At 39.5% G+C, this 23,080-nt stretch overlaps 1 protein-coding gene across 3 annotated transcripts in view; it reads left to right on the top strand.

The window, feature by feature from the left end:
- Nucleotides 1-23,080, top strand: part of taf2 (TAF2 RNA polymerase II, TATA box binding protein (TBP)-associated factor) — a 379,690-nt gene that overhangs the window by 305,050 nt on the left and 51,560 nt on the right. For 2 of the 3 annotated variants that reach the window (XM_039736433.1, XM_039736434.1), the window contains one exon: nt 13,514-13,623. In XM_039736433.1, coding sequence (XP_039592367.1) covers nt 13,514-13,623 — 110 coding nt within the window. Of the gene's footprint in view, nt 1-5,374; nt 5,463-13,513; nt 13,624-23,080 lie in introns of those variants that run through there. The other variant, XR_005630659.1, reaches the window with a different exon arrangement.

Genomic DNA, 23,080 nt, shown 5'->3' with positions numbered 1-23,080 from the left:
TGTTTTCAACAGTTCAGTTGTAGACGACTCCTTTATGTAATGAGGTAAAGAGTTTCACAGGCGAAGAGCAGCAGCTGCAAAAGCCCTGTCCCGCTTAGTTTTACACTTGGTACGAGGGATAACAAGAAACAACTGACCAGAAGATCTAAGCATTCTAGATGGCTGATGTAAAGCACACAATTCAGATAAATAGGCAGAAGTAACCCCATGTAAAGATTTAAAAACTAGCAGCAAGATTTTAAAATCAATTTGAAAACTGACAGGCAGCCAGTGTAAAGAAGCTAATATTGGAGAAACAGAATCAGAATTTCTTACACCAACCAGAAAGCAAGTGACAGCATTGATCTTACATAAAAGACGATGCTGAAAAAAGCAACTCTTGACTGCAGAATTAATCTGTTTCTCAAAAGAGAGGTTACTGTCAAAGATAACACCAAGATTGTGGACTTGAGGTTTGTAAAAGACAAAGAAAGAGCCGAGAAGTCCAAGAGGAATTTGGGCTTTAGCTGATGGACCCTCTATAAGCACCTCCATTTTATTTTGATTCAGATCAAGAAAATTATTAGCCATCCAGGATCTTAGTTCAAAAAGACAGTTGTGCAGTTGATTTATTGCAGAGTTGCAGACGGGAATATAAGCCTGTGTATCATTAGCATAGCAGTGAAAAGAAATGTTAAATTTCCTAAAAATAGCTCTAATAGGGTGAAGGTATATAGAGAATAAAATACGACCCAAAATGGATCCCTGAGGAACACCACATTTAAGAGGAGCAGTAGATGAAAAAAAGGAATTTAAAGTCACTGAAAAGTATCTACCAATTAGATATAACCTGAACTAGTTAAGAGCAGCCCCTTTCAGCCCAACAAGATGTTCAAGCCACAACAGCAATATCTCATGGTCAATATTGTCAAAGGCAGCAGACAGGTCATGGAGGACAAGGACTGCAGCGCCACCTGAGTCAGTAATGATAGAGATGTCATTGAATACTTTCAGGAGGGCCGTCTCAACACCATGATAACGCTTAAAGCCAGATTGGTAGATCTCAAATAAATTATTGGAGTTAAGGGGATCAACCAATTGATTATAAATAATTCTTTCTAATATTTTAGCCAGAAATGGCAATTGGGAAATCGAGCAAAAATTGGCTAAAACTCCAGGATCTAATTTTGCAGTTTTTAGACAGGGATGGTAAGTAAAGATGGACCCAAAACATCAAAGGCTTCCACTAAGAGGCGTGGTGGTACAATATCAAGAGGACTGAGAGTAGGTTTAACGGTGTCAATAGTACTTTTTAATTGTGAAAATGAGACAAGATCAAAAGATTCCAAGACAATGCCATGATTAACAGTAGGAAGTTCATAGCCAGTTGCAACGATACCACAGCGGATTATATCAATCAGTCCATCTTTTTTCCAACGTCGTTCCGCAGTTCAACAAGTACGGCGTAGCAGTCGCGTAGTTTCATTTAGCCAGGGAGCAGGTGTTCCCTTATTACAGCGTATCTTGCACGGAGCAATTGAGTCTAAAAACATTTTAGCAATTGAGTCAAAAACCGTTTTACAAGAAGAATTAAATTCTAAAACAGAATCATCGATACCATCATAATGATCATGTACATCACGACTAGAGAATATGTTTTTAAAATCGGATATAATAATGAGTCCAATAATGATAAAAAGTCATTAACCAGAGGTTTCAATTAACAACAAACGTGTATGTTAAACTCACCAGCAATAAATACTTTGTCATGGGAGAAAGTACTATCAGCCAAGAGATCAGAGAATTCAGAAGTGAAGATCTCATTAATTACAGGAGGTCTATAAACCACAGCAAACAACAAAGAAACGGAGCTGCACATTTCGAAAAGTTGCAGTTCGAAGCTACTAAACGGACCCCTTTTAAGGCTCTGACATAAGATCATACTTTTAAAAACAGCTTTAATGCCCCCACCACGACAAGTCAGCCGAGGAGAGTGTAAAAATGAATAACCTAATGGTACAAAGTCAGTAAAATATGAAAAGTCACCATTTACAATCCAGGTCTCAGTGATGGAAAATAAATCCAGTTTATATGAAATAATAAAGTATTGAAGAATAAAAGTTTTATTAGACACTGCTTTCACGTTCAAGAGAGCAGCCTTGATAGAAATAGAAGAGCATGGGTGAGCGTGCGAAAATTAGCAGCGTTTACTCCCCAAGAGCACACCAAGGAAGAGTGATGCCGCCTTGAGATGGAGAAATTAAATTCGGTATCCAGTGTTCTTGAACCAGGGATGGAGTCCTGTGCAGGAGATGAGTCATAGACAAATCGCAGGCATTAGGGAATCCAAGCTCTGGGACGTGAGTCGGCCTTATTTTACAGCACAACATCCTTCAAAATTAGTTGAATTCAAACTTATAAAATACTAGCCGAAGCCTGCCGTAGCATACGCCGGTGTAAGAATAGGAACGGAAAACGGTGAGAAAGGAATTCAGTATAACAAAGGCTTAGGAAACACCGTCGCAGTATAACGAAAATAGCAAGGAGCGAAACCAATGCTAATGATCGAGAGAGTACCTTCCTGTAGCAGGCTACGGAAAACATAGAGATATATAGATAGACGCCGCATTCACGGTGTTGCTCAGTCGACACGATAAGTCAGCGCGTCCGCCCTATTGCGAGTGTTTAAAGTGCCATTTAAACTAATACAGGTAAACGTGGAAACCGGGTTTTCTGATGAAAAAAACAATAACTTTTTAAACAGTATCGTTTACATACAACAGATTTTGGCTAATCGTTTACATTCAATTATTTATATCCATTTATACACTAAATGCGTGTGTATCCCATGGTCTTAGATTTGGTGGGCGGTGCTCTCTGTCTTGCTTGCCCATAGTTAGAATTGGCAGGCGGGCATGGCTCTCTGTCTTGCGTGCGCTTTCTGTATTGCTTGCCCTTAGTTAGATTTGGTGGGCGGGGCTCTGTGACTTGGTGATCGTGGCTCTCTGTCTTGCATGCGGTGTAAAGTCAACGTGGCTTAGAGGTGCATGTGGACTTTTGCACAGACGAAAGTGACTGAGGCTGTGTTTGGTTAGTTGTTGCGTGTCTCGAGAGCGACACTGGACTCGGGAGGATGGTTACATTTGGCGTGCGTGGCTCTGTTGTGCGTATCCCATGACGCGATAGGAGGGTTAGAGTTGGCACGTGGGGCTCTGTCGAGTGTATCCCATGGTCTTAGAGTTGGCGGGCAGGGCTTTGTCTTGCTTGCACTCACTGTCTTGCATGCCCTCAATGTCTTGCTTGTGCTCAGTGTTTTGCGTGCCCTTAGTGAATTGTATATATAGATGTTATGACATATGAAAACTCTTTTTAAATCACAGTTATTGATCATCAAGCTAGTTGAATCTTGATGTAGTTTCCCAGGAGCTAAAATATAGAGCTTTGTGTCCCTTTTTCGCATAATCCTCTCTTAATAGATGCTTGAAAGATTTTATGAAAACATTGCTAAAATGATGTGTTTTGATGTCGTAGATGCTAAATACATCATAAGTGTGCTTTCAAATCACTTGTGTCTTCTCTACATCTAGAATTTATATTTTTTCTATTATTCCATATGTCTGTCTCACATTTTTTTTTTTTTTTAACTTTTCTGTCTACCTACAGTGTGTAAATACCTGTGATTTAATTTTATATTGCATGATTGTGTGGCACTGACCCTTTCAAATGTTCTAATTAAATTAATGTGAACCTCATTTGGGAACTATTCCTTGAAGTAGGCCTGCAAGTGGTGTTTGCTTTGGAGGTCCTGGTGGGGCAGATGACTCATATATCCCAGTTAGGCTCAGCCACAACAAAAGCTGTGTGAAGCATCCATGGTGGGCCCAACAACCCATAAGACCAGAAGTGAGCGTGAGGTGCAATGCCATTCGGATAACAGGCAAGACTGGGACAGACTGACAGACGTAGGCATCTTAGAACTTTGTGTTGGAAGCTGGCACTTGAGATATAAAACATAACTCGTTTGCTGGGAAAGGTATTGAAACTTGTGCAGAAGGTTGAAATATATTGGGTGGATGTAGTTGGAATCACTTTTTAAAACAGCATTGGTTGTGGAATCAATTTTGGACAAGAATGCTTTCTCTCCTGCTTTGGAGTGTATTCACATGAGAGACCCTGGGTGGTGTGAAAATACTCTACAGACATTTACAGGTATAGGTTGTTCTTGTGGATGAGAGGCTCAACGTAGTATTCCTTCTAGTTGCAGAGTGTACATTTTTGATTGTTGCATTTGTCTGTGGATGAAACAACGATTCTGAATATTCTACCTTTTTAGAAACTGTAAAATGACACAAAAACATACATAAAAATTTGAATTGCCACCTTAGTAATCCTGTATAATTTAACAGTTGTAAAGAATAAACTTGCAATTAGTTACGATAAACTCTTTACAGACACAAACAGGTAACTGGTTTGCCGGCTTATGATGGAAGATGATAGGAAGGGGCAGGTCTAGGAGGACAGACACCAGGGATGGCATCAGTAATTGTGGGGTCATCAATCACCCGGTATGCAGAGGGAGAAATAGAGAAAGGATTAAAGAACAATACCAACTCCTGACTCAGTGGTTAATTACATTTACAAAAGCCCATAAACGTGACACATCCAAACCACCACTTCTAAAGCTCAGACACATCAGGACGAGCTCTCTGAACTAAGAGGTTGTAAACCCGAGAATGGGCCTTGGAATTGACATAGACGGCATCCTCATGATGAATGACTTTGAACCGGTATGGTTGGAGGTCTAGAAATCATCACCCCATGTCTCGTTGGTTCGACTTCTTTTGCACTGCCATCCATGAGATAAGGGCATAGTCTGTGACAAGCATGAACTTATGGCCTAGGAGGTAGTACCTCAGGCCCACATGATCGCCAGAGTCTCCCATTCCACTGCCTAATAACTGGTTTCCTAGTCCAACAGTTTCTGGCTCAGGAACATGATTGTGTGTTCAACAATGTCAATACTGTGGCTCAGCTCAGCACCAAGAGCGTTGATGTGGAGAATTAAAGGCAAAGGGAAGTCAGGAGCCATCATGACCAGTGCTGACATGAGGGCTTGCTTTAGGTCTAAAAATGTAGTTTCTTTATTTGCATTCCATACCACTCTGTTGGGGGCTTACTTTTTTGTTAGGTCTGTCAAAGAGAAACAGGAAATATACCAGTGGTAGAACCCTGCTAATCCAAGGCTTTGCCCTGTCACCAGGTTTTTGGACTGACCCATTTTGTAATGGCATCAACGTTTTGATAACTGTGGCCAGACCATACCCCTGCCCATGTACTATACTAAATACTTGGCTTCCATTATCCCAAAATACCACTTTTGGGTTTTTTTTTGCAGAGGCCGGGTTTACCTAAGGATTGGAGCATGATCAGATGTGCTGTAGATGTTCCTTCCATATGCCTGAATAGATGACAACACCATTCAGGTATGCATCGCTGTAGGCATTGTGGGGCTGTAGCACTCTCTCCACCAGATATTGGAATGTCACATGCACCCTATACAACCCAAGTGGAAGGACACCGTATTGCCAGTGTCCGCTAGGAGTGTTAAACGCAATATTTTACTTGCAACGTCCATTAAAGGGACTTGTCAAAACCCTTCTGTCGTGTCTGGAGTTGTCTGATGCTCTGCTTTACCAAGTCATTCTAGGAGGTCATCCTCTCGTGGCATCAGATAAGAGTCAAATCAAGAGACTTGATTAAGCCAGCAGAAGTCATTGTAAAAGCACCAACTCCCATCTAGCTTAGGGTCCAAAATAGTGGGACTTGACTAGGAACTATAATGTTCCTTCATTATACCAAAATCTAGTATTCTCTTAACCTCTAGTTCCACTTCTATACGTTTTGCCTCTGGGAGTCGGTATGGGCGTTCACAAACGACTACCCCCAGCTCTGTCACAATGTCATGTGCACTCTGAGAGGTCCTTCCGGGTCTTCCACTCACCACCTTTGGGTCTGCCAGGCTAACTGTTTCGAGCTACTGTCACTTTTTGTCCATCAAATCAGTGCCAAAGTCAGGGAATGATTTATGAGCAAAATAAGAACAGGGCTGATGAGATTGGGGAGTCGGGTGCCGGTCCTTCCACAGTTTTAGCAAGTTGACAATGATATACAGTAGCCGTTCAATTGGGTGATGGATCAGTTCTTTGACCAAATAATTGATGAGACATTTCCTCTCCTTAACTTCGTAAGGGCCCTGTCAGTGGGCTTGTAGTTTAGAGAGATAGGTGGGAACAAGAACCATGCCATAATCTCCAGGAAGGAACTCGCAGACAAATGTGCCTGTGCTGACTGCGCTCTTTCCACGTGTTCTTTTAGTATAGGTTGCAATTTTGTGTATCTATCATGTAACTGTGTGATGTAGTCCAACATATTTGTGGATGGGAGTGCCTCTTCTTACTAGCCCTCTTTAGCAATATCCAATATTCCCTGGAGTTGTCTTCCATATAGTAATTCAAAGGTAACTCACTTCTTTTGTGATTTTTATTTAGCAATACTTAGACATGATCCTGCCCCAGAATGCAATTTCAAGGCTCATACATTTTATTTTCACCCTGGAGTGCTTGTATATTTAAATCCTGTCACCAAAGTGACTTTTGCTAGTGTTAATGCATCTTAAATCCTGTCTATGAGATTTGGAGCTCATTAACTAACTTGCTGCTATGATGTATACCTGTATAATTTCTCACTCAGAACTAGGAGGTTTTAGTGAAGTATGCTTGTAAAAACATGTAAAAAATGGAAATATATGTTGCAGTGAGCCTTGCACCCATAAGCAGGAGGGGGTTGGAGTTTTGAATGAAGGGGTGTATCAAAGCACGGTTGTGAAAAAACAAATTCTCTATGTGCTTTGTTGTAACAGTTCCTATCAGAAGAAACACATACAACCAAATAACAGTAGTATTTCTAAAACTCTGGTCTTACAATGTCAAAGCAGTTACAAGGAGCAGTAGCCAAGATTTTGTTGGTATCTGTCTCAGCAGCAACCCAAGTACCAGCTGGTGGACAAATTGAGGAAAAATGTTACATGGAGAGTCTCTGGATTTCATTAAAAGTATTGGCCAGCTTTGTTCAGCTTGACGTGAACAAAGGTGACAGTCAATAAAGCTGCCTAATTGAAGGCCTTTTTTTGGGTGGGTCTGGTACACAGGGATGGATCCCAAGTCCATGAGCACCTTATCAGACATTGAGGCGCCCTTCCCCAATCCCTGCAGGCAGCCAGAACCAAACTATAGACATATTCAATAAAAATGCTTTACTCAGCTTAACACTGATCCTTTTTATTTGTAGGACATTAAGTACAGTCTAATAACTTAATTAAGAGGAGATTAATAGATATCACATACTATATAATTTACACAACAGTAATTTGCATTAAAATTATATGAAAAGCTGACAGCTGGTGAAGAAGAGAGTACAAACTTTGCTTACAATACTGAAATATGTACAGTAAAAACCCTGTGATAATTCATCCCACATTTATGTGAAATTGAAAATAATATGAACATCATTCAGCTACTCACTAGCAATCATTAAAAAGAGACACATGTTCGCTTGAACTTAGGCTGTCTTTGTGCTGAATATTCCTGACACTCAACATATATATGTCTGCTGTTGGCATACCTAAGCATTCCTGGAAAGTTCAAGACTGGTAATCTAGGCTGGTGATCCCGATTTTTAAAGGTGACAAAGATGGCATATTTGAGTTACCATGGGAATATACTCCTTAGTCGTCTTCTGAAAGCCTTTGCTTAGTTACTGAAACCAAGACTCTGTACTTTAGTTTAACTTTATATTCAAGAAAACACACGCGAGTCCCTGGCTGGCCTTGCAAAGGTAGAACTGAGGTATATCATTTGTTCCCCATACTTTTGGAGTGAAAATTACGTTTGTATTCTTGATTTTAGGTCAAAACCGTTTCATTTTGTCACCGGACTCCACCATGGGAGCATCTTGTCTCCTGACCTGTTCAGCATTTCCTGGCTCATGATGCCCATGCAAAGCTGAAGTGTGAATGGTATCCAGTTTGAGAACTTATAGGTTATATGTATATTTGCAGATAATGATATCTACTTGGCCTCATAAGACTGTGATGTTCAGTACATGCTGGAAAAATCTCCTGCTTATTTTTATTCAGTTCAGTTGAGATTTAGTGCCATTTAAATCTGAATTCATGGTTCTCTCCTAAGGGAGAGTAGCCTGTTACCTAGCTGTGTTCACTACTGATGCTACTGATTTATAAGTTGGCTTATATCCCTATCCTCAGTTACAGTCAAAGCTCTGAACAGTGACTAATAACATGAGATTACAAGTAGTTTTAGGTTTTGCTTAGGGTTGTTTGGCTGAGACATAGTGTATAGATCAGGAATATTTGAGGCCCACAAAGTAGAACAGCAGCTTTCCAGATGAAATTGAGTTTGTTGAGGTGGTTTTAGCATGTACTTGGGATGTCCCAGATTGCAGTTTTTGGAGATGTACAAGGTTAACCTTATGAGAAAAGACTGGGAGGAGATTCAGAGCATGCTGGTGGATTATATTCGTTAATATTTCTGAGAATACACCAAGAAACTGTGGAGAATATTGCTGGGGAGAGTGAGACCTGGACAGCCCAAAAGTGTACTGTTACTCTGACTGCTTGTAACTGGTACAAAGAAAATGATGACATTTTGGTGGTTTTTACTTTCAGATACTCTGTTTCCCTTTCACATCACCAACGACTTTCAAATTGTATACAATAAATTGGCCCCAGTGTGAGTGAGTATGGGTGATTCTACTTGTGTAACACTGATGAACAGGTACCTTTTCCATGATTGTACTTCACACCCAGTACTGACCAGATTGAGATCCAACCTCTTTGACCCTGAATTGGATTGTGTGTTTGAGAATGATTTCTTTATTCTTTATTTAGCAAACTAGCAGGTATATCTGGTGCTCCAAGGTTAAGGGCACAAACTAGATTTTGAAAAGAAATATAAACTATGGTGTTTCCTTAATATAAATGGGCACTCGATAATTTAGCTGAGATACAGTAGGTTACATACTGGACAAGCACACATTCTGCTTTATATATTAGATTATACCTTACAGTAAAGTGAAAACAGATTTGTTGCTTGTCCTACTAAATAATAAACAGGGCAGCACTCTGGCAGAGTGGGTAGTATTGCTGCTGACAGATTCAGCATCTCTGCTCATGTAGAGCTTGCAACTTGAACTTCATTCCTAGAAAGAGTGTAAGATGCTCACTAACACTGAAGACTAGTTTGGATAAAATAAATAATTTATGCAAATTATTTATGATCACATGTCATATTGTTATTTGTGTATTTATTGTTACCTTTCACAACAGATTAAATCTGTTACTGTTATTTATATATAAATGTATTTAATTATTTATTCATTTATTTAGTTCATTGTCTTTGTATCTAACAATAAATGTGCAGTGAAATGGAAGCTGTCACTTTTCACCTGTCAAAATAGAGAGGGTGAGATATAGCAAGTACTGTGTTTTGAATGGGGAATTGTCAGTGTTGTGAATGTATGTGTCCTTGGTAGATAAGAGTGCAAGAAAATGTTGCCTAGAATTACTACATGAAGCAGCCACTTTAATTCAAGAAGCTCTGAATGTATTATCTTCTCAGAATGTCTGTGTCTGAAGTATCAACTATAAATTTGTTTTTTGATGACCAAAGATTTACATCCAATATGTAGATGATTCCCCATCAAAACACAGCTTCATTGCTTATTTCATTTCGTGTACTGTGTCACTGATATACATCGGGCTCCAGGAGGTTAGCACCAGATCCTTTAAGTCCTATAAGTTGTGAGGTGGTGCCTCTACGGATCGGACTATTTGTTCAAGCACATGTCACAAATGCTCAATCAGATAGACAACAATTTTCAGCTATAGGGTACTTGTCAAAGTAACATCCCCATGAATGCCAGAACGCAAGGGTTTCCAGCAGAACATTGCCAGAGCATCAATTGCCTCTGCTGTCTTGCCCTTTTCCCATAATGCACACTGATTCTGTTTCTTTCCCAAATAAGCAATGCTCACGCACCCAGATGTCCCAATGATCTAAAACTAATTCTGACACTCACATGCCCATTTTGTGTGCTATCAGCGGTGGACATTGGTCACCATAAGTACTCTACGCAGATTAATACGCAGCAAGCTGCAAGGCACTGTGTGTTCTGACACTTTCTGTCAGGGTCAGTATTAAGGTTTTTCAGCAATTTTCACTACAGTAACTCTTCTGTGGGATCAGATCAGACAAGCTTGCCTTCACACACATCATACACTTCAGTGAACCTTGGATGCCTTCTCCCTTCTGCTGGTTCAGTGGTTGTCCTTCCTTGGACCACTTTTGGTAGATACTAACCACTGCATACTGAGAACACCCCATAATACCTGCCATTTTGGAGATGTCCATATCCAACTGTCTACCCATCACAATTTGGCCCTTGTTAAAGTCAATTACGTCCTTTTACTTGACCATTGTTCCTGCTTCTAACATATCACCATCAAGAACTTTCTGTTCACTTGCTACCTAATATATCCCACCACTTGGCAGATTCCATTGTAATGAGATAATCATCACTTATTCTGAAAGTTGTTTTAATGTTGTGGCTGATTGATATAAGTTAATGAAGAAATAATGACATTATAACATAAGTAAATAAGCAACAAAAAACATTTCATGAAGCATTATTTACTGTCACATTTCACTATACATTTTTATTACTTTAATTTTTCTATTTTTTTTACTTTATTTTTAACCTTTTTTTTACTTTGTTCTCTTTTTAAGATATTTTATTTTGTAAGTGGCTTTGGATAAAGTTATCTGCTAAACAAATTAAAATTTTTTGTTCATAATAATTCTCCGTGCAGTAAATTTGAGTGTTCAAAAGGCAAGCTTGGTTAAGGAGATTTCTCAGTAAAAGCATCTATCATGCAGGATATTCTCTGCACTATTTTGGCAAATGCGACAAACAGATATTTGTATAAAAAGATAAAAATATAACAAAACATAATGGAGACAAGTAAGAACCACAATCAGTTGCATGACCAAAATATTTCACACATGACATAAGCACATAACATGAAATTTACATAGTCCAAATACAGTTCCTTTATCTGACTGTTAAAAGTCAGATCTATTGCAATGGGAAAACAACGGATCCCCAAATATACAAAGTTTTGCTGCATCAGTTCCTCTTAACCAACCAGGCTAATAATTCAAATTATTATTCACTGGTATTTTAGTTGTGATGGTGGCGTCCCTCACAGATATTGTGTGCATTTTCTACTTCTTGGCACAAGTACTGTTCCTGTTTTCAGGTGGGTTTGAATTTTATTTCCATCACTTCCAAGATATCAGCTATAGATGCTTCATCAGGACAAAGATTTTTATGTCATTTGTTCTTTTTATTGTCCTCACTATTTATAATAAGCTGTCCACATTGACCCTAGTGATCTGGGGGTAGAAAAAGGTAGCTTATACTCTGACTAGGACCAAGATAAATATACAGGTGCCGGTCATAAAATTAGGATATCATAATAAAGTTGATTTATTTCAGTAATTCCATTCAAAACGTGAAACTTGTATATTAGATTCATTCATTACACACAGACTGATGTATTTCAAATGTTTATTTCTTTTAATTTTGATGATTATAACTGACAACTAATGAAAGTCCCAAATTCAGTATCTCAGAAAATTAGAATATCAATTAAGACCAATGCAAAAAAAGGATTTTTAGAAATGTTGGTCAACTGAAAGGTATGAACATGAACAGTATGAGCATGTACAGCACTCAATATTTAGTTGGGGCTCCTTTGGCCTGGATTACTGCAGCAATGCGGCTTGGCATGGAGTTGATCAGTCTGTGGCACTGCTCAGGTGTTATGAGAGCCCATGTTGCTCTGATAGTGGCCTTCAGCTCTTCTGAATTGTTGGGTCTGGCGTATTGCATCTTCCTCTTCACAATACCCCATAGATTTTCTATGGGGTTAAGGTCAGACGAGTTTGCTGGCCAATCAAGAAGAGGGATACCATGGTCCTTAAACCAGGTACTGGTAGCTTTGGCACTTTGTGCAGGTGCCAGGTCCTGTTGGAAAATGAAATCTGCATCTCCATAAAGTTTGTCAGCAGCAGGAAGCATGAAGTGCTCTAAAACTTCCTGGTAGACAGCTGCGTTGACCTTGGACTTCAGAAAACACAATGGACCAACACCAGCAGATGACATGGCACCCCAAACCATCACTGACTGTGGAATCTTTACACTGGACCTCAAGCAACGTGGATTCTGTGCCTCTCCTCTCTTCCTCCAGACTCTGGGACCTTGATTTCCAAAGGAAATGCAAAATTTACTTTCATCAGAGAACATAACTTTGGACCATTCAGCAGCAGTTTTGTCTTTAGCCCAGGTGAGACGCTTCTGACGCTGTCTCTTGTTCAAGAGTGGCTTGACACAAGGAATGCGACAGCTGAAACCCATGTCTTGCATACTTCTGTGCGTGGTGGTTCTTGAAGCACTGACTCCAGTTTCAGTCCACTCTTTGTGAATCTCCCCCACAGTTTTGAATGGGTTTTGTTTCACAATCCTCTCCAGGGTGCAGTTATCCCTATTGCTTGTACACTTTTTTCTACCACATCTTATCCTTCCCTTCACCTCTCTATTAATGTGCTTGGACACAGAGCTCTGTGAACAGCCAGCCTCTTTAGCAATGACCTTTTGTGTCTTGCCCTCCTTGTGCAAGGTGTCAATGATAGTCTTTTGAACAACTGTCAAGTCAGCAGTCTTCCCCATGATTGTGTAGCCTACAGAACTAGACTGAGAGACCATTTAAAGGCTTTTGCAGGTGTTTTGAGTTAATTAGCTGATTAGAGTGTGGCACCAGATGTCTTCAATATTGAACCTTTTCACAATATTCAAATTTTCCGAGATACTGAATTTGGGACTTTCATTAGTTGTCAGTTATAATCATCAAAATTAAAAGAAATAAACATTTGAAATACATCAGTCTGTGTGTAATGAATGAATCTAATATACAAGTTTCACTTTTTGAATGGAATTACTGAAATAAATCAACTTTGTCATGATATTCTAATTTTATGACCGGCACCTGTACATTCCAAATTTCATGGAAATCAGATGATTCCCGGACATACAGACTGACATTTTTAACTAAATTTTTATGAATGTATAGATTCCAAGGAATCTTACAAAGCAGTGCTTTTTGTGTTTGCCAAGTTTCAGGACAGACACTTCCTAATTATCATTTAGGCTGTCCATCAGATTTATTTTCTTATAACACATTTTACAGTACTTTTTAGGGATTTTATTTACAAAAAAATATTTTTAAATTTACGATATGTATCAAAGTTACATTTTTCAAGCTATAATATACCCATTCAAATTTATTTGTGTTTTTATATTTGTCATTTTATTTAGGATTTTTGAATATTTATTTCAGGCATAAGATATTGAGCATGTTGGGTAAAAATCCACCATTTACAAAGAATGAGGAGTCCCCTCTGTGCAGTGAGGATCTTGTGGATCACCTGTGGAAATTGATGAATTCAGGTATGATTTTTTTTTTTAATTAAATTTAATAGCATTCTTAATTGTATAGTCTTTACTACAGACATAGTCAGCGTGCAAAATTCTGATACTATAATAAGAAATGCTCAGGCTGACTGTTTTATTTGTAGCATATTGAAACTAGCTGCTGTCTTTAATACTCTTTTACCGTTAAATCTGCTTTCAGTATTAAAATGATCATCTAATCTTTTCTTATCTATCCACTTCTCCTGGTGAGGGTGGCAATAGCAGCAGGTCAGCATAGACTTCCCGTCCCCAGCTAAAAATTCTAGCTTCTCTTGAAGAATTCCCAGGTGTTCCCAAGAAAGCCAAGAGACAAAATCCCTCCAGTGTGCCCCGGATCTGCCCGCAGTGTGTCTACCCACTGGCATGTGGCCAGACCAGCTCTAGGGGGAGCAGCCTGTGGAGGGCATTCTTACGACATACCCATACTACCTCAACTGGCTCTTTCTTATCTAGAGAGGCAGGTAATCGCTGAGCATCTCCCCCTAACACAGAATATCGGCCCAACTGCCCTGTGAAGAAACTTCATTTTGGTGCTTGTTCTCGTGATCTTGTTCTTTCGGTCATTAACCGCAGCTCATTATCACAGGTGAGGACAGGGATTTAGATTGACTGGTAAACTAAAAGCTTTTGTTTTGACTCAGTACTGTGTCACTATCATGGACCAGTACAACCCCTGCTATTCTAATACACTTTTTGATCTTACTTTCTTTTTTTCCATCACTTGTGAAGACGATCCCAAACAGTGGTGGAGAAAGTACTCAAACAGTTCACTTAAGTAGATGTTCAAATAAAGAATCAAAATGTACTCTAGTAAAAGTTGAAGTACCCCATTGACTGTTCTACTTAAGCAAAAGTAAGAGAGTACTTGCTTTGAAATATACTGTAAGTATTAAAGTGAAAGTACTTGTCGAATGGATTCCCTGATTTAACAAATATAATAAGACATTTAGTGTGCCTTCTAAATGTATATTCTGTTTATTACAAAGATAGTAGAGTTTCTGTTTTAATTAAGAATGTTGCAGGTTATGCTATTGCAAAGCCAGATTAATACCTCTGTAGGCCCAAGGGTATCAAAACTCATGAGGCCCGAGCCCCCTCACTACCACAATTATGAACGTCACATACAGTGGGTACGGAAAGTATTTAGACCCCCTTCAATTTTTCACTCTTTGTTATATTGCAGCCATTTTCTAAAATCATTTAAATTGATTTTTTTTCCTTATTAATGTACACACTACACCCCATATTGATAGACAAAAAAAAGAATTTTTGAAATTGTTGCAGATTTATTAAAAAAGAAAAACTGAAATGTCACATGGTCCTAAGTATTCAGACCCTTTGCTCAGTATTTAGTAGAAGTACCCTTTTGAGCTAATACAGCCATGAGTCTTCTTGGGAAAGATGCAACAAGTTTTTCACACCTGGATTTGGGGATCCTCTGCCATTCCTCCTAGCAGATCCTCTCCAGTTCTGTCAGGTTGGATGGTAAACGTTGGTGGACATCCATTTTTAGGTCACTCCAGAGAAGGAGTGGCTTCACAACAACTCTGTGACTGTTCTTGAATGGCCCAGCCAGAGCCCTGACTTAAACCTAATTGAGCATCTCTGGGTGCTTCTACTAAATACTGAGCAAAGGGTGCTTCTACTAAATACTGAGCAAAGGGTCTGAATACTTAGGACCATGTGATATTTCAGTTTTTCTTTTTTAATAAATCTGCAACAATTTCAAAAATTCTTTTTTTTTGTCTGTCAATGTGGGGTGCTGTGTGTACATTAATGAGGAAAAAAATTAATTTAAATGATTTAGCAAATGGCTGCAATATAACAAAGAGTGAAAAATTGAAGGGGGTCTGAATACTTTCCGTACCCACTGTATGTCAGTAATAAATCAATTACAGGCATTAAAGTAGAAAAAAAACAACTCTAAATCTTTTTACAGGTGGAATCCTGTTGTAATGAAATTCATGAGATCATAAAAATATTTCGTCATAACAGAAATTTCATTATTATATACGAATATGAGGAAAATACATATACTATTGTGACTGGGGTCGCTGGCTATTCACCATCTCTAATGTCAGTGGTGCAAGATGAGCTCCATAGCTGCTCTGCTGTATCTTGCTGCATAACGAGTTTGTCGCATAATGTTTAGAACATTTAATACCCAACCTGGACTCAACTTTCTGTCATTTGTGTAACTAAAATTAACTCTGTGATCCAAGCTTTACAATACCTGTTTAAAAAAAAGCGCTTCTTAAACTGCAAATAATATTTTATTTGAAAATAAGACATTAGATGTAACTTTTTTTTATAGTAATACAGGTTTGAATACAGAATGAAAATGAGACGTTAGATGTGACTTTTTTTAATAGAAATGCAAATGCACTTATTTGTTTTTGTTCAGATCACAATGCCCGATCTTTAACTTTGTCTTGTATTTTTTTTTTTTTTTTGATCCTTCAAAATTGTTGACAGTGTTGAAAGCATAATTCTTAATGTCTCTCTCACCTTTTGCTGCACCCCTAGGCTCTCTTGAATAGGCCATCCTTTTGCAGCACAGTAACATATCAAATGACTGATCTCATAAAAGTGACTTATTATACACCTGCTCTGATCGTGTCTTACCTGCTCTTATTTTTGTTTTAAAAGTGTTTTGATTATGGTCTAATTGGACAGGTTTATAATCTTAGTGATTGAAGTGGAATAGTGATTGGTGCTGGAAAACACATTGATGTGAGTTTCTGTACTGTCATTAAAAACTTGGATTTTTCCATTTAAAAAATTATTATTTTTTTCTAATGCAAGCAGGGCACCAGGGTGAGCATTTCAAACTGATCCACCCAAATCGTTTATCCAACCATACATAAATACATTAATTTAGTATTGTTTATATATTCTGTTAAAAACAATTCCAATAATGAGTTTTACACAACAATTAATACATTGTAATTTAAATGTGTTGGTACTTTATTGTATGTGTATGATGAATTGGAAATTATCTGTAACAGAGTTCTAAATAGAGCTCTAAATAGAACAAATCATGACTCAGATAAGTACTACTTTCACTTGCACTAAACAAAAGAGTTTGACAGCATCAAGCATGCGCTTCAAATCTCTAAACCAAGGATTCCTAAACTTATTAATTTGAGGAACCAATTTTATACTGAAGAAAAGGATTATTATCATAGTGACAGCAGAGTCATAAAGAGACAAATAAAAATGGCCATATAATAAAAAGTCAATGTTTTTTGATTGTTTTCAAGCATATTTTCTCACTTAACTATTTCTAAAAGGCAAATGAGATCAACATATTATTAAAATAATACTCAGTTGTAATAATATATCCATATTTAAATTTTTTTTATTCAGAGCATGGTAATGGGGCAGTTGAACCCTAACCCAAAAACCACAGGGTTCAAGGCAAGAACAATCCCTGAACCAGATGCCTTCCCATTACATGAACACACACAAACTAGAGCCAATTCAGCACTGCCAAGCCACTTATCCTGCTTGCCTTTGGGCTGTGAGTGGAAACCTGAGCACCAGAAGGAAATGCACACTGAGAGAATATGCCAACTCCAGAAAGGAAATCACACCGAAAGCATTTCCTTGAAAGCCACCTTCTTGTATCTTCTCTATCCTCTGGTGTCCACCATTAAGTCCTAGAGTTGTCACCATTAGCTGCCCCAACCGCTTTAAGGCTACAGCTTTTAGTAGCCACTTTTACAACTGAGGTATTGAACAGAGTGCATTCATATGCAAAGTCCTCGACTTCATTCTGCACATCAGAGATGTTCTTTTGGAGGTAGATGTCATACTCATCATGGACAGAAGCCTCAGTTAGATGTTCCCAGGAAACCCTAACTGCACTTCTAGACTTTCTTTGGTCTATTTAGCCTACACCCTTTGTGGTGTTATGGGTCCACAGCTCTCTCAGCAAAGGCCAGTTTTTAAATAAGTAATCACGCGACTTGCCTTTAATGAGAGGGCGTGGCTGTAGCAGATCTCAGGGCGATCTGCAGTGTGGGCTTTTCTCACCTAAGTGCACAGATGAGAGACTGCCCACATCCATGATTGTTCCTGAGGCTGCTATTGTGCTGCAGCTGCTATGCCCTCTCAATATATAGAAGCGCGAATGGATAGAAAGGGGAAAGAAAAAGTAAAGAGAAAAAGAGAAGAGAAGGAGGTTGCAGGAGGAAGCAGGAAGCGAAGCAGCAAGTCGGTTCAGGAGAGCGAGCAAGAACAGGCTCATGCAGCTGAGCAGGCAGCCTGGGTGTTTGGCTGACACCTGGGAGAAGTAGTAATTGTGGTCACTCCTGCAGAGTTTGTTTTGGAGGGCGGGAGTGACCGGAAGGTGGTGACTCTCCGCTTAGGCCACGGAAGGCAGCGGAGTTGGGACTTGGGACGTGGTGTCTCCAGTGTGAGAGCCTTGGTCATGGGGAATTCCCAAGTTGCTTTCTGAAGGAGCCAACCGAGCCAAGGATCGGTTAGGCAATCGTGACAGCAGAAATAGACATTGAGAAGGTCAGCTGCATGTAGGGCTACTCCCTTTGAGAATTCCAGACGGGAGAAGTAGGGGCCGCCAGTAGTAGAAACAGGATGCACCGGATTTTAAAAGGACAGCTTCCAGCATGGTTTTAACTTCGTTGTTTTAAAGGTTTTTCTATTGATTTTAACCTCCATGTTTCACTTCTGCTTTTATTGGATTATTTATTTATTGAACTTTTGAACCAGAAGCACATTGCACTTTGTACCATCCCCGTGCTATGTTGTTGCCTCACTGTCTAGCTCATCAGTAACATTACCGACGGTGTAGAGTTTGAGGGCTCCCGAACAGCCGATGGGAGCATGGAGCTGATCCCACATCGTCACACCCTTGCTTCAAATCCAAGTCACTACCAAGTGGTGATCAGTTGACAGCTCTTCCCTTGTCTCCACTGACTGTCCAAAACATATGGTTTCATGTCAAGTGCAACAACTACAAAGTCTATTATCGACCTTCGACCCAAGGTTCTCTGGTACCAGGTACACTTGCAAGTCTCCTTGTGTTCAAACATGGTGTATGTTATGGACAATTCGCGATTAGCACAGAAATCCAATAACAGCTCACCATTCCACTTCATATCTATTATGTTGTTCTTCCCAGTCATGCCCCTACAAGTATCTCCTTCATTTCCACCATGAGCATTGTAGTCTCCCAGTATGACTACTAGGTCAGTGGACGGCACCCTTCCGAGCACCTCATCCACTGTCTGTAAGAAGGCTGAATATTTGGAATAGTCACATGTTTTCTTCACTGTGATTCATAGGGCAAACCTCTCATCCATTGGATTAAGCTCCAATTGCACAGACTTCAGCCAGGGACTTGCAAGATTCCCCACACCTGCCTAAGGTTTTTCACAGATCCGAACTCCAGAGTAGGAAAGAGACCAAGCCCCAATAAAACCATTTGTTTCCAGAAACAATGCTATGTGTGGAGGAGATACTGACTACAGTCATGGCCGAAATTATCGGCACCCCTGGAATTTTCCCAGAAAATGCACCATTTCTCCCTAAAAATTGTTGCAGTTACAAATGTTTTGGTATACACATGTTTATTTCCTTTATGTGCATTGGAACAACACAAAAAAGCAGAAAAAAAGCCAAATCTGACATCATTTCACACAAAACTCAAAAACCGGGCTGGATAAAATTATTGGCACCCTCAACTTAATATTTGGTTGCACGCCCTTTAGAAAAAAATAAATGAAATCAAGCGCTTCCTATAACCATCAACAAGCTTGTTACACCTCTCAACTGGAATTTCCAACCACTCTTCTTTTGCAAACTGCTCAAGGTCTCTCAGATTTGAAGGGTGCCTTCTTCCAAAAGCAATTTTGAGATCTCTCCATAAGTGTTCACTCGGATTTAGATCCGGACTCATTGCTGGCCACTTCAGAACTCTCCAGCTCTTTGTCTTCAACCATTTCTGGGTGCTTTTAGAGGTAGGTTTGGGGTCATTGTCCTGCTGGAACACCCATGACCTCTGACACAGACCCAGCTTTCTGACACTGGGCCCTACATTGCACCCCTATATCTTTTGGTAGTCTTCAGATTTCATGATGCCTTGCACACAGTCAAGGCATCCAGTGCCAGAGGCAGCAAAACATCTTAGAACCTCCACCATGTTTGACTGTAGGTACTGTGTTCTTTTCTTCGTAGGCCTCATTCCGTTTTCTATAAACAGTAGAATGTTGAGCTTTGCCAAAAAAGCTTTAACTTGGTCTCATCTGTCCAAAAGACGTTCGCCCAGAAGGATTTTGGCTTCCTCAAGTACATTTTGGCAAACTCCAGTCTGGCTTTTTTATGTTTCTGTGTCAGCAGTGAGGTCGTCCTGGCTCTCCTGCCATAGCATTTCAGATGTTGACGGATAGTTCAAGCTGACACTGTTGCACCCTGAGTCTGCAGAACAGCTTGAATATGTTTTGAAGTTGATTGGGGCTGTTTATCCACCATTCGGACTATCCTTCGTTGCAGTCTTTTATCAATTTATCTCTTCCGTCCAGATCTACAGTGCCATGTGTTGTGAACTTCTTGATTATATTCTTGGACAAAGGAACATGAAGATCTCTGGAGATGGACTTGTAGCCTTGAGATTGTTGATATTTTTCCACAATTTTTGTTCTCAAGTCCTCAGACAATTCTCTGCATTTCTTTCTGTTCTCCATGCTTAGTGTGGCACACTCAGACACACAACAGAAAAGTTGAGTTAACTTTTCTCCATTTTAACTGGCTTCAGGTGTGATTGCTATATTGCCAGCACCTGTTTCTTGCCACAGGTATGTTCAAACGAGCATCACATGCTTGAAATAAAATGATTTACCCACAAGTTTGAAAAGGTGCCAATAATTTTGTCCGGCCCATTTTTGGAGTTCTGTGTGCAATGATGTCAGATTTGGCTTTTTGCCAGCACCTGTTTTTTGGTGTTGTTCCAATGCCCATAAAGGAAATAAACATGTGTATACCAAAATATTTGTAATTGCAACAATTTTTTGGAAGAAATGGTGCATTTTCTGGGAAAATTCCAGGGGTGTCGATAATTTCGGCCTTGATTATATATATATATATATATATATATATATATATATATATATATATATATATATATATAGCTGGTATTTTTCCACCTGCCGCACTAGCTCAGGCTCCTTCCCCGCTAGAAGGGTACTGTTCCAAGTTCCAAAGCCAGTCATCATTGCCACTAAACTGGCATTGCAACTGACTGTCACGCTTGCATCACCCTTTGACAAGCAGGTGGTGAGCCAACAAGACAGCTCTTCATTGCCATTTGAAGCTGACCCTACCTCGGTTATCTGGGTTGGTTCACTAAATGGCACACTGAGGCCTCTCTCCAGGTATGGGTTCCATTAACTTGACCCCATGCACTGTCTCCAGGAATGGGACTCAGAAACATTATACCAGTCAGAGTACACTGTTTTTTTTTTTTGTTTTTTTTTATACTGTCCTGGGGCCTCATGTATAGCGCCGTGCATAGAACTCGCACTATAAAATGGCGTAAGCACAAAAGCCGAAATGTGCTTACGCACAGAAAAATCCAGATACAGGAATCTGTGCATACTCCAACTTCCACGTTCTTCCGCTACATAAATCCCGATCAGCGTGAAAAGTAATGCTCGTGCACGCGCTTTATGTAACGCCCCAACTCCTCCCAGAATTACGCCTCTTTGAATATGCAAATCAATATAAATCGCCCTTAAGCTCAGCCTTCTGTGAAAAGCACGGGGAAAAAAATATAAGAAAATATAAGAATTTCAGCGAATACCAAGTGGAGACAAAGGAAAAACCTACTATTTGTTGAAATAAACCGCGGTATAATCAACAAAAGGAAGTTGATCGAGTGACATAGCGTGTTGGAGAAACTTGAAAGCTCACGTTCACAAAATCGCACAGTGCCAGAAACAAAAAAGAAGTCACATATCAAAGTCGCCGTGAGAAGGCGAGTTGTAGCCCACTGTCTGAGTGTCATATGAAAGCTTATTAGGGTACAGAGAAAAAAAGGCACACAGTGGGGAAAAAGCATGAAATGTCAACTTCAATCTCGACATCATAAACTTCATCTTAAAATCGTTTAATTAACCAGTTTCTCAAATCACATCATAATTAAAGTAGCACGTTAAATGCTTTGTTTTGTATTTGATCTTCTACGTGCTCTATGTGTGTGAATTACTACTTGCTTCTTAAACCGGCTCCCTTCCTCCAACTGGACATAGAATCCATTACATTCGGGATATTACAGCTCTCTGAATAACTAAAATATTGAGATGTATACGTGATATTTTTATGATGATAGGAGTTAAAGCACATTATTAAAAATGGCTTTCACGGCGCAGTGATTGTGTGCGACCTTCGATGAAATAATTTATTGCAGCAGTACTCAGGTGCGGCTCTAGGCTTGTGGTGGCACTGGGCAGAGGAAGAATCGGTGGCTCCTTCGTCCGCCAATGTCAGTAAGGTAGCTTATGCATGGTGGATGGCCACGTCCGTTGCAGACACTGCGTATCCGCCTCGTGCTCATGACACAAGCATTTAACTTTTGCTGAAATTTGTCGCTGCGTTTTTAGCTGTGTTGTTATTTTTTCTTTCTGTTTTATATTCAATATATATTGGCGCAGCCACCACTGCAGTTCTTGCTTTTCTTTCCCCAAATACCCAATCACCACACAATCAGCTCTGTAATGGAAGTTAAGCCATCTGTAAGCTTAGAGCGCCGATTCTTCAAAACGTTTAAGGAACATTGAAATATCTTTGTAGTACATGTTTAATTATTCTATCCTTCACGACACTCCCAGTGAAGAATATAGATTATTTAAATGAAGTTAAAGTTTTATCTGTATAATATTATAAACATATTTTGCTGCATTTCACCTTAAAAATGATACCGTCATCATATGTAAATATGTGTCCGTACAGGAAAGGCTTTGAAACGTTTTGCTGTCGCTGAGGCAGCGTGTGCTTGAAGCTGTATACCGATAATTGTCTTTCCGATCAGCTGCTGCTGTGATTCACACTCAGATACAGTGATATACTGTAAATACTCCGAGTGGTGCAGTGAGAGCAATATGGAAAAAGATGATCCGCTGTGGCAACTCCTAACGGGAGGAGCTGAAAGAAGAAGAAGACGAAGGTGCAGTGAGAGTAACAATGCTAAAGCAGTTATGGTATTTGGAATACTATGGCTATTCCCTTAACCATTATATTGTTACAAGTTAATTACAATCAGATGCGTTACACTAATAAACAATATGCAGTTAGTTTCAGTGTATTTATAAAGCCGCGTCAGGAAAATAAGGTGTAACCACACAGGAACAGTAGCATTGCTTTGCCGCCAGTCTGCAAATCCGAGCGGAGAACTTGTGTACGACATGGTATGAGG

Source organism: Polypterus senegalus, chromosome 15, assembly GCF_016835505.1.
Source record: "Polypterus senegalus isolate Bchr_013 chromosome 15, ASM1683550v1, whole genome shotgun sequence".
Lineage (NCBI taxonomy): Eukaryota > Metazoa > Chordata > Cladistia > Polypteriformes > Polypteridae > Polypterus > Polypterus senegalus.
This window is presented reverse-complemented; position numbering and strand designations above follow the sequence as displayed.